The sequence below is a fragment of the Tachypleus tridentatus genome, chromosome 7 (assembly GCF_004210375.1).
Source record: "Tachypleus tridentatus isolate NWPU-2018 chromosome 7, ASM421037v1, whole genome shotgun sequence".
Lineage (NCBI taxonomy): Eukaryota > Metazoa > Arthropoda > Merostomata > Xiphosura > Limulidae > Tachypleus > Tachypleus tridentatus.
Window position 1 is genome coordinate 172285414 of NC_134831.1, and position 16114 is coordinate 172301527.

The window sequence follows — 16114 nt, forward strand, 5'->3', positions numbered from 1 at the left end:
TTGCTGGTTCAAATTAGGTGTTTGTCAAAATACTGAGCCTGCAGTTTTGTATGAATTATGAACTTAAACTACCCATATCAACAAGCTAGAATGTAAAATAAGAACCTCATATCTTTTTATTTTGCCAAAATTTGACTTAAGTACTGGATCAAAGATAATGGCCCCCGTTCACCTCTTTCATTTTTGGAAATGGCCCCTTATATGCACTTACTTCAGTATATACTGTGATTAACCAATCAACAGCTGAGAATATTCCACTAGTAGTTTTCTCAGCCATATTAATCTGTTACAAGGCTACCTTGTTCTTTTGAACCAAAATTTCAAGAAGGTAGGTTGTGCCTTAATGTGTTGGAAATGTCTTATTTATTTTAGACCGAAATACAGCTTATTATGCTTTAATAAATTATAGTGGAATTATATAGTATTGATGCAGTAATGTAGGATTTTTTTTGTTATTCAAATATATATATATATATATATATATACATACATACCTAAAAACCTAGAAATATTTTTTCTCATCTTTCATGTGAATTTTAAAAACCTCAGCAACCTGTGTCCAGCAGCAACCAAGTTCAAAGGTCATAGTTAGAAGATATAATTATTTGTTTTACTTCTTTATTTACTATTGTATATTTTAATAAAAGTTTATCTTATTTCTAAATGGTAATCTATATGCTTACATAATATTTAATTAAAACGTGACTATTACAAGACATCACTAGTCCACTAAAACACAGCCAACATTGGGTCAGCTTGTGAAGACTAACGGTCAGTTTTGTATTATTGTACATGGTAACATGAGTGCACGTACACCACTTCAATGCAAGTTATGCAATGTTAACCAAGCACAACTAGATGTTCAGTATTATAAAAATAGTAAATATTTATAAATATATAATGTTACGAACTTCTTCTATTGAGACTAAACATTTGTTGTTTTGTTTTGTTATACTTTGTAGTGTAGTAATTTTACAACAGAAGAAGTATAATTTATATTTATCCCTTAATTTTTTTTTGTGTTGGTTAAAGAGATCAGTCAAAACAAAATAGTTTTACTGAAAACATTTTAAATGTGTTTAAGGAGGTGAATGTACAAACACTACACCAAAGGCTATATATAGTATAAATACTTAACATGTACAGATGTGTATATACAAACTCGCATATTATTATTATTATTATTATTATTATTACATTTGAGCCTGTTGGGAAATGATTAAAACAGATATGGTCATATTGCTTTCTTATATCAAGTACAAAAAGATAATTTGCTGGATATATCAATTTATATTGCTTTAGTTATATTTGCAAATTATGCTCCTTATGGTCAATTATCTGGGCTGAGTTTGATGTGAAGTCCTTTTAGTTACATGTTGCAATAATTTATTTCAGATATTGATAGGAACACTTTAAAAATGGCTACATGAACTCTCTTGTTTCTTTTTTTTATTTCATTTAGTTATTAGTATTTGTACACAGTATGAACCAGATTTGGATAGTCGTATAAATTTGGAACCCTTTCACCTGGATGTCCTTTACTGCACATGAGTTTTCATGTCTTTCTATCAAAATTTTGTTGAACTACTTTTTGCTTTACCCATTAGTATAACATAAAATCTTAACAAATAATCCATATTTTAATTGTATATAAGCTTTTAATTCTTAATTCTACAAGGGAACATAATAAAAACTTGAATTTTCTTCAGGCATCTTCTCTGTTTCATCCACCAACCCTTCAAAAAGTGGAAATAAATACAAATTGTTAATGTAAGCAAAGACTGTAGTGAAAATCCAAAGAGTAAACACTTTAAAATAGTACTCAGTGAAAGATGAATAGACACTAAGAAAACATTGATATCAACTAGCTACATGACTGTATCTAAACCTATCATAAACTCATGTCTGAGGTTGGAAAAGGTAAAAACTATATCCAGCATCCAAATGTTATCCACTGAAATGGAAAACAGTTTGCTCACTATAAACATTCTCATTGCTCAGACAAACTATAATTTTTATTTGGTTTAAAAAATTATCAAATAAAATATCAGAACCTTTCTTTCAGGATTTATTAGTTCTCTTAAATATGTTTATACATATAACTAAAGATGTCAAGGGTTTCATAGATCAAATGACATACTGTTATGTTGTGTTCTTAACAGATAAATGTAACTTTCACTTATAATAAAATTTTGCTTCCAATAGAAATCACAACAGGCAGATTGGATGAATTTTTCTTTCTTGTCACATAGTTAGAAGGCCAGAAAAATTTATTGTTATGGGAAATTATTTGCTCTTTGCATATTATCTGTTCTTTATTGCATTATTTAATTAAACAAAAAATTAATGCCTCACTATCATAAATATAAAAAAAATAGGTTTGAGTTTTACTGATAGTCAACAGCAAGAAAGATTGGATATGTACTTTATTTCTTGTTTTTCATGTTTATTGTTTATTAATTATTTAAAAAATTTATTAAAATATAAAAATAAGTATCTTTTTAGGCTCGTTAGGATTAGATTATGTAAAATAAATATTAAAATGTTTCGCAACACATGCACATGAGCAACTTGTAGTAGCTTGCATGCTACATTAGCTGTATGTTCTCTGAGTAATTTACAACTTTGTAATGCAGTAGACAGTAGTTACAGTTCAAAGAGAAATAAAACAAAATTTAAATATAAATAGATGTATACTGGTTAAAGCTACTTAGAAGAAATAAAGGTACTAGAGTAGAGAATGTAATAGATAAAATACAATGTTTTACTTGAGGGAAAAAATGTTTAAAAGTGTATTTAGGTGGTTTTAGGGATTATACAAATAACATCAGATTTTTGAGATGAGGCAAAGTATTTTTAATCTTAACATCTTTATACAGATTAATCAAAACAAATACTCTGTGCATGGACAAATTTATTTTAGTTAGTTAAAAATATTTCATTTCATGTGAAAGATTTTTAATTTTAACTGACAAATCTTATGATGCTATACACACCATATTGAAAGTTAGAAGCAATAAATCTGTAAAGACTTTAAATGAGTACAGAGGGTTACATGGTTGGTCAAATTGACCAAGCTTTTGTTGAGAGTTAAAGCACATTGGATATGTAGATTATGTGCAGTTTGAATGTTAGTCATAAGCAGCATAAACAGTACAGCTAACCAATCAAAATTATTAATTAATGTAGTATTTAGTTCATTGTTTTTTCCCTATGTATGAAAGTAATAAGACCTTGAAGAAATATTTGTAAATGACAACCTGTATAGCAAATAGGTTATATCAATTTTTAATTTTAGAAATTTTTGCACAGTGAATGTTTTTTGATTATATATTGAATTTCTTGTGTCTAATAATGAAATGATTGTGTAGTACAACTTTTTCTAATAGATTTGACATTTTACTGGACATCTATTTGAATATTGTCTTGTTAGGATAGATTCTGATGGGATGTGCGCACACTCTCCTTTGTTGTATTACATTCATGTGGCAGCTATAAAGCCAGTTTAGTAGGCAGATTCATACTTGGTTTCATTGTATGCCAATAAGAATGCTGCTACTAAGAATTATAGTTGGTAATAAGAGAAGATTGTGATAATGTAAAAGGGATATGTACTGACAAAAAGTGAAAGTTTTTACTTTTTCTACAGGTTAACCAGAGTTCAAGGTGACTCTAACTGGGAGGTCACTGAAAGCAACAATAATGAAACTCTGAAGTTTTACTTAAATGTCTGCCAGCAACTGGTTCCAACGTCTAGACTGTGTAGTCCACAAGCAGCAGTGTGTGTGACAAAGTTGAATCCTAAAGCAAACAAAATGGTAAGTTAGTGTGTTGACATGCCTCTTGAAGTTGTTGACCTATTGATCTGATGATTTGCATCAAGTTGAAATATTTGATGCAAACATAGAAATTATAAAAAGGTTTTACAGTTGAGAATGTTTTTACTAATATCTATATAAGCTTGCATTAAGGCAACACGTGTAGGATGAAAGTAGGTAAGATGATAATTAGGTATTTTATGGTCGGGTAACAAACAAGTTGAAGGTAGGTAAGCTTGTGACAAGAAAATATGTACTTTAAATTAAAATTACAATTATTCTTTGTAGATTATCTGGGAAATTTGATTTTTGTTTTTCATTGTTATGTTTAGGAAAAAATGTTAATTCGAGATTTGGGCAAACCCCTCTCTTCTCCTACGTGGCAAAGTTCTGGCCGACTGCAGCTGACGTACATTTCTGGTGCCATGTGTGTTGCTTATAGTGAGAACGTAAACTATTCCAGTAAAATTCACTTCCTTTGCCCCAAGAATTCTATGGTAAGTATCAAGAAGTGAACCAGTTCTCCTGTTTACAATGTTTAAATTAAAAAGAAATAAAATATATTTATTAGCAACAATTAATATATTTTCAAAAGTTAAGTAAACAAAATCACAAGGAAGGACTGTTAAAAACAGCAAATCCGAACCTCTGACTAATTGTATTATATTGTTATAACTTAAAAAAACAAGTTGAAACAACACAAAATTAAACAGAAACACTACACTAATTGAAAAGATCCCAGGGTATAAATTATAATCTGGGATTATAAAATGTATCCTAAGTTTTGGAGGTGACTGCAGATATAGCACCTACATCGTGATGGAGATATACAGTCCATCAGTCTTAACCTCCATTCACCAGTCTTGCATAAGAAGTAAAAGAGTAGTACCCTTCACTGCCTGCTTTGATAATTTCTCTATTTATTGCTACTGTATAAAAAAGCAGTTGTGTCTTGTCACAAGTGTAAGTGAGGAACTGGCTGAACCATTTGGGTGCACTTCAAAAGTTAAATGTGAAATCAAAGAAAAGTAGTACTTAATGCTAGACCTAGCACGTATCTTTACATCAGATGAATGGATTGTGTGCTATGGCTCAATTTGAGTTTTATTTACAGCTTACTGATATAAATACAGGATTCTTAGTGAAAACACTATTTCTTTACAGCAAGAGAAGTTGACATTTCTGGGCATGGTTGGGAACTGTGAATACTCGTTTCTGTGGATAACTAAAGCAGCATGTCCTGTAGAGGAACAGGTTGTCCAAGAAAAGTGTCTGATTGTAGATCCAGTTTCAGGATTTTCCTATGACCTCAGTCCTTTAAAGAGAGATGGACAATATGTCGTTACTTCTGGATCAAGTACATTTTATGTAAGTAACAAGTGTGGGAGATATGTCAATAAAACTATACTGAAAACCCACCCTAAAGTGTCAGTTTCATAAATTTTAACAACAACAACAAAAAAAAAGTCCGAGTTGATGTCAGTTTTGGAAGTTCCTTATTTGTTTTAAAATATAAATTTAAAGCATTCTCTGTGCATTATCTAGTTAAAAGGCTTTTGTACAGATTAGTTTATCACAGATTGTGGTTTAGAAACTGCTCTGTAATAACGTATTTCAGTTAAACCATTTAACATTTTTCACATATTTGTCTGAATATATTTAGTACTAAGGTAATTAATAGTTGTGTTGATGTACTGTTTACTAGTAAAACCTTTTCTGGAACAGATTAGAAAATAAACATAATAAATATTTTATCCTTTCAATGACTTAGGCCATACAGTTGGCACCAGATGGTTGAAGATTTTTATAACATAGTGGTCATTCTTCACAACACACATAAATGCAAGAAAGTATTAAATAATGCCAGTTATAATTATTTTGATTGAATTTCCCCCAAACCTTATACCTCATCAGAATTTCTTTTTCTAGTGACTGTGTTTTGTGTACTGTATGAAGACAGAAAAAACTAATATTCAGTCAGTCTTTTAAAAAAATGCTTTTTGACCCTCCCCCCCCAATGTTGAAGTTGATTTGTTTTTATGTAGGAAGATAATGGTTAAAAATGACACAGATAATTCATTTACTATTAATAACCTAAAACTATATTAAAAACTAAAATTTTGGGTAAATTATATAACGTGGACTATGCTGCCTCTGTCTGGAACAATCTCCTCATACTTGTTCTAAGACTGTATATTTATATTTATTTCAATATCCATAAGTTCAAGTTGTTTAAAAAAAACAAACTATATCTGTATCTAATTTGTTTACTTTCTTTAGTTAAATATATGTGGAACGATATCTGAAGAAGTTTGCCAGATTCCAGAGTTTCGAGGTAAAATATCAGTGTGTGAGAAATTTGACAAGGACAATGTAACTGCTTTAGGCCTCTTGAAGCATTTTACTCTTCATTTTTCTGAAGAAAACCTTTTGACAATGACCTTCAAAGGTCCATATCAGAAAGAGACAGGTACATATAGAAGTTCCATCAAAAGCAATTTGCATTAAAGTAAAATATTTGTAATTTATTTTCAAGTTTGGTTGTTGGTTTCAGAGTAAATCAATTTGTATGTAATATAAATGGATATACATAATTTTCAGTGTTTTTTTTAAACCATGATACTTCAGAAAAGTCTTAAATTTATACTACCCACACTGTTTGTACGCTTTGCAGAAGCCTACGTTGATGTTATGTGTTCCAGTTAACTCTGTCTAAAATCTATCTAATGTTTGACAAAATGTGTACATGCATTAGATATCTCGGTGAAACTTAAGTTAGTAGAATTTAATGTTTGAATAATTTTTCTAGTATCTTTCATTCTACAAAACTGTTGCCCATTGTAGATAGTTTATCTGAACATTTTTGTTGATTGTATGCAAGCATAGTTCTAATTATGAGTTATATACAACATTTTCAATCCATATTCTTCCTATGACAACAAAATTTTTTTCTAAAATTAGGACTAGAGACAACAGTTGTGATAACTTTCCATTGTCGTCCTAATCAAACTGAAAGTATGCCTCGATTTGTTCGCCGAGAAGATTATCACACCTACATATTTGATTTTGACACTCCACTGGTGTGTGAAACAGTGGTTTCTGACTGCACTTTTACTGACAGTCAGGGCAACCATTATGATTTGTCTCCGCTGGAAAAGTTAGACAGCACCAACTGGGAAGTGACGGATACACGTAAAGATAATAAACACCTTCAATACCACATCAACTTCTGTCGACAGATCAACAGAGTTTCTACATACTCTTGTCCAGGTGAATAAATTTTTTCAAAAGGTTGGAACTTCATACAGAAATGTGACAGGTTAATACAATAGCATGTTTGTTTTGAAGTCAGAATTGACTGGTTTGAAGACAGTCATCTAAATTGTTATTATAACCTTCTTATTGCAGCTGTAGTCATTATGCTCATGATTCAGTGGCCTTATCAAACAGTAGTAATTTTATTTAGTAGTAAGTTGTGATATGTGTGGTAGGTGTTTTTAATAGGTCTTAAACTATATTATTAAAGGTGGTCCAGTTGGTGCCTGCATGACAGACGTACAGAAGCCAGAGTCAGTTGGTATTAGCCTTGGAGTAATAAAGATGCCACCAGAGGTTAAAAATGACCAGATAATTCTCCATTATCCCAATGGATCTCCTTGCCAAAACAGAACTACCCAGTGGAGTACAGTAATTATTCTCCATTGTTCGATAGATAAGGTGTGTTTTGTAATAATTAATTAATAAAAACGCTTGCCTTGGTGATTTTTTTTTAATATAAAACATTAATAATGAGATTTTGTAGGATAGACGTTTCGAAAGTCTTCCACCTTTTGTTTTCAAAACTTGACAAAAGGTGGAAGTCTTTTGAAAAGTCATCCTCTATACTTGTATCTCCACAACAGGCAGTTGCCATCCATTCTACAAAGTTTTATCATGAATACTCTATCTGAACAATCTTTCAAAGAAAAACATTAATACTTTAATGAATTTTTATTTGAACTGTCTATAAGGATTTTTATAGCTTGGAGGTTTTTTTTAATCGGTAAGATATAAATATCAATTTGCAGACTCTAAGTTTGTTTGGTTGGTGATGTAACATTCCAAAGTTCTTTCTTTCATTATACAATACAAAAAAGTATATAGAAGATTAGTTTAATTTATACTGCAGTGATATAATGTGTATTGGTAGGGGACTATATTACAAGTGTTGTGGGGAAAAATGGTTTGTTTCTTGTATTGCATAGTGCCAAATAAAACACTGACATGTAATGATACTGTTTGCTCTGCCAAGTAATAACTGATATAGGAATAACAATAAATATCGGAACCTTAATTAGCCCAAACATGTTTTCCAAATACGATAGGAAATTATTTTCTTTTAGTGTGTGTGTGTGTGTGTGTGTGTGTGTGTGTAAATGTTTGTTACTTGAAATGTATTTTACTATATTTCAAGTCACCTCTTGTACTTTTATATGGTATTAAGCCTATTTCTTACAATGTGTATACTTGTATCTGTTTAGCTAGTGGGCTGTTTTACAAAGAGAAAATGAACCGATTTGTATCTTAGCATAACAAAGTGTTTTTTAAGAACTTGTAAGTTTGATTGTGATTTCTTAACAAATATTTCTATCTGAGAAGGAAGAAAAATTATTTGGTTAATAATTATATATTAAGGTTATTGAAAATCATTTAACAGTAAGAAATTTTATAATTCTTTATTCCTTCCATAAAGAATGAACTCGTATTTTATGGGATATCTTCAGAGTGTCAATATACGTTTTCCTTTGAAACACCAGCTGCCTGTCCAGTCAAGGTTTGTCACGTAGCTTATATTTACTTAGTAAAATGTTTTGACTTAAATTTTGTTAGACGTAGTAATAATTAACGGCGTGTGATTATAACTGTTCTAGCCTTTTAGTGAAGGTACTTGTAAATTTTATTTAATACAGACAGGTTTTTAAGGTGAATCACTATTTAAGATTGACCATCTTATTAAATACAGATGTGGTTTAGAAGACATTGTGCTGAGATATTTATATAAAAAAATTTGAAGTATGAATAGAAATGTTAGAAGACGAGTGGAAAGAGAGGACATTGTGAAATAATGACATCTGGGACTTAGAATATGAAACTAAGTACCACAAATTTATGGGCATGTGTTGTTCAAGGAGTGTATGAAAATCTTATTTGTATGTTACATTTAACAGAAGACCTGGGGTAGAAAACAAAATTGTAGTTCTCCAGTACGTTATCAAAATGTAAAAAGTGTCAAACTATAAAGATGGGTTTCGATCCAGTCTTTGAATCCCTTGCATTTGTAATATTAACTTTAGGTGTGGTTACCCTTACTACTCAGTCTATTGTGTAATAACTGTTAATTGAAGCAATTAAGATTTTCCAAAACCATAATTTTAAAAAATTTTACACTGACACTATGTTTCAACTTCATATCACTTCAGAAGATGATGTTTTAAGGTTGTTGGTGATCTCAGAATAAAGTTGTTGTGTTTTTAATTGTGTAATTTATAAAATGTCAATCTTTTGAGTGTTTTAATTTTTGGATATTCACACAAGTATCTTGAACTTTAACCTTTTAATATTTCATAATTGTTACTTTATAAAGCGAGAGGAGTATACACACAATTCATTCCCAGAATACTTCAGTTTTAATTACTCTGTAAAACTGTTTCAAATATCAGAAGTCATAAATAAAGCTACAGGAATCATAAAAACACCAGTTGTTTGGGTTCTTTAGAGAGGATTCATGAGATACTAATATATTTTACTAATATTTGGGATGTATTTGAAGGCCATTTAATAATTCTAGTTAATGTTTACAGAGGGAGAGAGGTAAAAATTGTTCCGTAACAGATAAATCATTTGGTTACCACTTTGACCTGAGTCCCTTGAGAAAATCAGGTGTTTACAGTGTAAGAGGAGGGGAACATACTTACTTAATCAAAGTCTGTGGGAATGTTGATACGGATTCGAAAGAGTGTCAGGATGCAGGTGTGTGTCAGACCAAAGACTCGATGATTATTAATGCAGGTAAGATACAACTTGGTAAATATTAGCAACTTAGTTGAAAGATTAAAAAGGAGGAGGAAATTACCATCAAGATGTGGATATGTGTGTGTTAGTTCATTTATTTGCTAAAGTGTGACAGTTTGTATATGCATATAAAGGAAGTGTTCCACAAAAATTACTTAATGAACTATTAGCAACTTTTAAATTTTGGAATGTACTGTAAAATATCCAGTCCTAGTTGAGTAAGTATTTAGGATGGTAGAATAATAAGTTTAGGTTTTTTTTCTTTTTATTTACTCAGGAAAATCAAATGGCAATCTTACCCTTCAAGATGGAGTACTACAACTAATATATAAAGGAGGCAAAGGAAATTGTCATCGGCAGTATGAAAGGATATCTATTATAACCTTCATTTGTGATCACTCTACCGATGGCATCAAGGAAGGGCCTACCTTTATTTCTGAACAGAGTAACTGTACCTACTTGTTTCTGTGGGCTACTTCTTTGGCTTGTCCTCCATTTGAGGTAGAAGAGTGCAGTGTTAGTGATAGAAATGGAAATCAGTACGACTTGAGCTCCTTGTCTCTCTTGTCTGACAACTACTTTGTCACCTCTCCCGAGCTACCCAAGAAAACCTTCATAATGAATGTTTGTAGAAGTGTAGTGTACCAGCCAGGTAAAAAAAAAAGTAGCTTTGGTTTTTACCTTGATCAGCAATGTAGGTTGAATTATGATTATGAGAAACTTGCGTGAAGTGAAAATGTATTCTCTAGATGTCTGGTATGGGTATTAAAACTTTAATTAAATTTTAAAATAAAGTACAGAACAATGATTTGACCTTTTTAGGTCGTCTTCAGGTTAATAGAGTAGGTTGAATCAATCTGTGCTCTCTCCACTTTCAAGTGTTACAGTTCCAGGAGTAGACAAACAAGATAAACACCATGCAACATATGTCTAGAACTTAACTGGTATTTAGTTCCTTATCTCCACATGTGTAGTTACATGTGCTTATAGGTATCGCCTCCACCCATGTATCCTGATTTCTTGCAGTCATTGTTATGAATAAGGAGTTAACTGTCTAATTACTGGTGAGGTCTAATTACAGTACCCTTTTAAAATACGCAAGTTATTAACACTTCAGATTTCTTCAGTTATAGACACTTTAATGTATGAAGCACAAAAAAAACCCTCAAAAGTACAATCAGTAATGTGATTAATTACAATAATTGTGGCATGTGGGCCACACTGTCTGTTGTTTTGTAAAAACAAATCATTGGTTGCGTGGTCTAGAGTCTGAGTAAACCAGCTCAGAACTGTTGGGTAAATAAAGGCCTTTTTGTTGGTGAGTTTAAACCTAATAATCTAAACGCTTTTGAATGCTATGAGTAATTTAAAACTTGCTTAGCACAAGCTCGTGAAAAGGTGATCATTTCTTTAAAGCTAAATACCTGAGCAGGAGAGACATTTACGTGTACAAAGTAAATACAAGGAATAAGAAAAAGATATGACCAACAATAAAACTTATGTGCATAAATAAACAATTTCAGTGTTTTTTCAGAATATCTTGTAAAGATACTTGTATATTTTAGGAAGTTTAGGATTTATCTATTAATCTTTCACAACAGTGTTTTTGGTACTTAAACAACACTGTTTACAGCTATGATCAAAAGTCCTGTATAACTATAGTATGCTAAGATCGTGCTGTTTATAGTTTATATTTTTTTATGATTCTTCAAATTCTGAAGTTCATTAAATATGTAGCTGGAGGATAGTTTTGTGTCAAAAAGTGTGTATGTAAGTTTCAATTTTATTTTACAGCTGCAAGGTGTCCATCTGAAGCTGCTATCTGCTTACTGGATAAGGAAAATGGAAAGTGAGTTTTTTACTGTAATCTATTTCCATCCATATTTTCCATTTTAAGCAAAGTTGAATTGAAGTGTTATCAAAGATTTAAGTAATGTGAACCATTATTTTATATAGTTTCTGCTTCAGTTTAATTTTGTGATTATGTTTGTACCAAACAGTGGACATGCTGGTTATTTCTAGTGTTTTGGTTTTTACTGAAAATTGCTAAAATATATATAGAATTATATAGTGACTAGTGCTATTTTTCATGTTCTTTAAACTCTTTCCAGAAATTTATTATGGTAAGATATAAATTGTAATAAAATCTAAATTTTGTGGTATATTTCCATTTTGAAGCTATAGTAATATTTTTCTATAACTAGAATTCAGATAAAGATGCAGAAGGTTAGTCAGAATTGTGTGGTTGTTTGCTGTTTTTCATTATTAATCACATTTTGTGAATTACATACCATATTAGTCCAAATATGAGGCAGGATTTCTTGGTTTTTTGTTCTTTTTTAAATCTAACTCTTTACATTCATGTCATACTTAAACATATAAATAGTGGACTATTGCAAGGTTGTTCATCTCATTTCCTACCCTAAACCTGTGAAAGTTACTGTTAGCCTCAATTGGAGACAAGTGTATTACAAGCTTAGTTCATTTATTGTGTTTGTCTGTTTAAGGTCAATTAGGTTAAAAGTAAAAAATTAGGAGTGCTGATTTTAAACAGAGTTAATGTGATCAGTATAAGTGTTAAGACTTTCAAATCAGTAACTTTTGTTAAGTTTGCAGTTTGTGATTTTATCCCAGTATGAATAAGTATAATTATGCATCTAAACCACTGTAAATGTCCATAGAATCCACCATGTGTGATTTTATTTCTCAACATCTTTTATCTTTTGCTTTCAGAACGTTGAATTTGGGACGTCTTGTAAAAAGTCCACATTTGAAGGAAGGAAAGTTGAAACTTCAATATTCTGAAGGAGATAATTGTGAATTGAATGGAACAAGAAAGAAATATGAAACTGTTATTGAATTTAGATGTGACACCAAGAAATATGTAAGAGAACCTTAGTGTGTTTTAAGTCTGAGTTTTTGTCCTTTGAGCAGAATACTAGAACTGCTGTTTAACGTGCAACACAAGCCTTATTCCTTATTAAGCTAATGGACAAACAGTAGTTTCAGATTTTGTGTACCCAATGACACTTAATATATAGTTTTACCAACAAAATGAATAATTAGTTTAGGTTTATTACAATTTTCAGTACAATTTATTTTATTTAATATTTATTGGTAAACCCTTAAGGTTGGTGTGTATTAAAACTGGATTCTCTATTGTAGTTAATCCAAATTTAAGTTTTCTAAGAAATTAAGAAATGTATTCAATGAAAGCATTGGATGGAGTATTAATAGATAAAATCTGTTATCCAAACATGGTTAATTCAAAGTTTGAGACTTTTATCATGCTATTACTTTTCATTTTCTCTCGTTTTTATTTTTCTTGATTTAATGGTGATTAAAATTTAACTACAATAAAGTCTAGAATGAAAAACATTTTGTGCTATTACTCCCCATATTTACATGTGATTCAGTTTTAAAACTTGAAGGGTTAAATTTTGTAGCTCAGTCCCTGTGGTGGGCACTGTAAAGATATCCCATGTATTTTTGTGTATTGTGATGAATTTAATGATACTTCAAAAAAAGAATTATACACAATTAAACCCAACTGTGGCTACTTTCTCAAACACAATGTAGTAGCAAAGCTTCAGAAGAAACGCTTTAAAAGAATTATGTAAATCTTCAAACTTTAAATGGGTGTATTAATACAGTCAAACTTGTATTTATAATAAGAAAGTTATTTACTGTTTTAATTAGTTTTTTTTTTTTAATTTATGATATAAAGCATTGGGGCAAACCAGAGTATGTTGGCCAAGAAGGTTGTACTTACTACTTTACATGGAGTACTTCTGCAGCCTGTCCTCTCGGTACTGAATTACTGACATTTAACTGTACAACAGTCAATCCACTAACTGGTCAGTAATGTTTGTTTAGTAAAATCTTATTTATTACTTTTATTAGAAAAGCAATGGTATGTAATTACCACTTGAGTAAATTGACATAGGAATATTCTAAATTTTTTTTAATTTTTGGACTTGTGTTCATAGAAGTAACCCTTCTGAATCCTAACAGATGTGCATACAAGTATTGTAAATAATTGTTTAACTGATAGTTCTGGAATATGTAATGTATTTTGATGTTTCTAGAGCTTGAATTATACACTTCCTGATTTTGATTTCTGTAAATACGTTTATAATTTGTTTTGCCTCATTATTTGCTTATTTTGTCTTCATTGAAGGTGATGTTTCTTGTTACAAAAACGTGATATTAGTTAAAACTCGTTTTACTAGTTTCTTTTTCTCTCTGTACTCATGCTATGATAAACTTTCCTTTTTTGTTTTATCAAATATACTATTTGGAACTGTATAGGATTGAGTTTTATGTGTAGTCATTCATGTAATAATATTTCATACTGTTTTTTAAAGGCTTTAGGTTTGATTTGAGCTCTTTACAAAAACATGAACCATACATTGTCCAAAGTACTGCAAACCATGAGTTTCAGCTTAACGTGTGTGGAGATATTAAGAACTCTGTGTGTGGAAGAAATATTGGTAAGAATTGTTGTATGTCCACCATTGAAGTGATCACAAAGTATTCTTTATTACACACTTGGTATGTGAAGTACTTATGAGAACCTAGTAAAAGTTTTTTTTAATATTTTAATATAATGCATTTATATTGTGAACAGTTTATTTTTGTTTTACAATAAAGTATATGAAAGTTAGCTGTGTTTCTTTATCCTGAGGACAGCGGGGATTAGCTTAAGTATTTATTGAATATGAAACTTCCAACTAAAGATACAGATCTTGTATATTTCCAAAGTTTCTTCTGAGTAAGAGTATGGTTTGTCCGGTTTGTTATTCACTGACACTAGAGAGGTTTCAAATATTATTGTATTGGGAAGGAAAGATTTTGGCTAACACTGAAATGAATATTGTGTGAATTCATTGTAAAAACATCACATGTGAATGTTTTTGTGAAAACGTGTGTGTGTGTGTGAACATTGCAGAGCAAGTTCGAGGATACCATGGTGTATATGTGTACATCACAAGAGTGAATTATAATTTTGTTAGTTTTTTACAGGATGACAGCTTTATTTAACTATTTTTTTTATAGGTTCGTGTCAGCAGGAAGTCCTTGGTGATCATAGGTGGGACGCGGGGAAAGCTAATAGTCTCCTTCATTACAGAGAAGGTATACTGTTTCTCAACTACAGTGGAGGGTCTCTTTGCCATGATGGAAATTTCCGACGGAGCACTATTATTCAGTTTGTCTGTGGAACCAGTAAAGGAAAACCAACCTTCATTTTTGAAGACCATGACTGCACCTATTTCTTCACTTGGCATACACCTCTTGCATGTGAACACAAGGTATTTGTACATATTAACACTGTTTGTAGAATTTCTCTAACAGAGCATTGTGGTCTCCATTGTATTAAGTGTGATTGTGAAGATATCGAAGACCATGGGCTTTAATGTACACGATGTGAAGATCACTTCTTCTGTTACTTTTGGATAATATTTATCATATGAGAATTAAAACATTTACCTGTTTAGTTTCCATCAGTTACTTATTTCAGTTCTGGAATAGCACACTGGAATGTTTTATTTTCACCAGGTACTTATTTCAGTTCTGGAATAGAACACTGGAATGTTTTTTGTTTCCACCAGTTACTTATCTCAGTGCTGGAATAGAACACTAGAATGTTTAGTTTGATGTTCATGATGATTTCTATTCATTTCTACTTGTAAGTGTTCTGACAGAAGCAACCACAGAACTTTATCAGCTAACTGGAATACAGCTGTCATGAAATATGTTGGAACATGAGTAATAAACATTACTAATAGTTGTATCTTCACCTGGATAGGCCTTAAATCTTAACGTAAACCCAAAGTATAGAAAGTTCATGAAAAACACAACAAAACAAATAACTAAAAATTTTGAAGATTAAGAAAAGAGAAAACGTAGCAGAAAAATCTGGACTCTTGAAGATAATTGTGGCTTTCTTTGTTTTAACTTTTAGTTCAATATGGTTTATTGTAGTGTAACCTTGATTGTGTTGTATTTTATCTGGGGATAATTCTCTAATTAATTGTATTCAATGGTAGATTATATTACGTATCATTGAATAAATAAAATAAATTTACTGCCAACTTCCTATGTTATTTCTGAAGATGTTTATGTGTAACACCAGTGTGTTAAGTTTTTGTTATATGCCAAGCTGAATTGGTGTCTAGATTGTATTCTCAACTACTGAAGAAGTACTGACTTTAGATAAATACTTCTTTTATATTAAAATAACT

General features: G+C 30.8%; 1 protein-coding gene across 2 annotated transcripts in view; it reads left to right on the forward strand.

Annotated features, from left to right (window-relative positions):
• Lerp (lysosomal enzyme receptor protein) overlaps nt 1-16114 on the forward strand; it is a 69199-nt gene that overhangs the window by 28506 nt on the left and 24579 nt on the right. For both annotated transcript variants that reach the window (XM_076515677.1, XM_076515678.1), the window contains exons 14-27: nt 3650-3818; nt 4151-4315; nt 4983-5186; nt 6099-6288; nt 6780-7088; nt 7345-7535; nt 8551-8631; nt 9659-9866; nt 10147-10521; nt 11664-11718; nt 12603-12753; nt 13597-13726; nt 14237-14362; nt 14928-15181. In XM_076515677.1, coding sequence (XP_076371792.1) covers nt 3650-3818; nt 4151-4315; nt 4983-5186; nt 6099-6288; nt 6780-7088; nt 7345-7535; nt 8551-8631; nt 9659-9866; nt 10147-10521; nt 11664-11718; nt 12603-12753; nt 13597-13726; nt 14237-14362; nt 14928-15181 — 2608 coding nt within the window. The remainder of the gene's footprint in view (nt 1-3649; nt 3819-4150; nt 4316-4982; nt 5187-6098; nt 6289-6779; nt 7089-7344; nt 7536-8550; nt 8632-9658; nt 9867-10146; nt 10522-11663; nt 11719-12602; nt 12754-13596; nt 13727-14236; nt 14363-14927; nt 15182-16114) is intronic.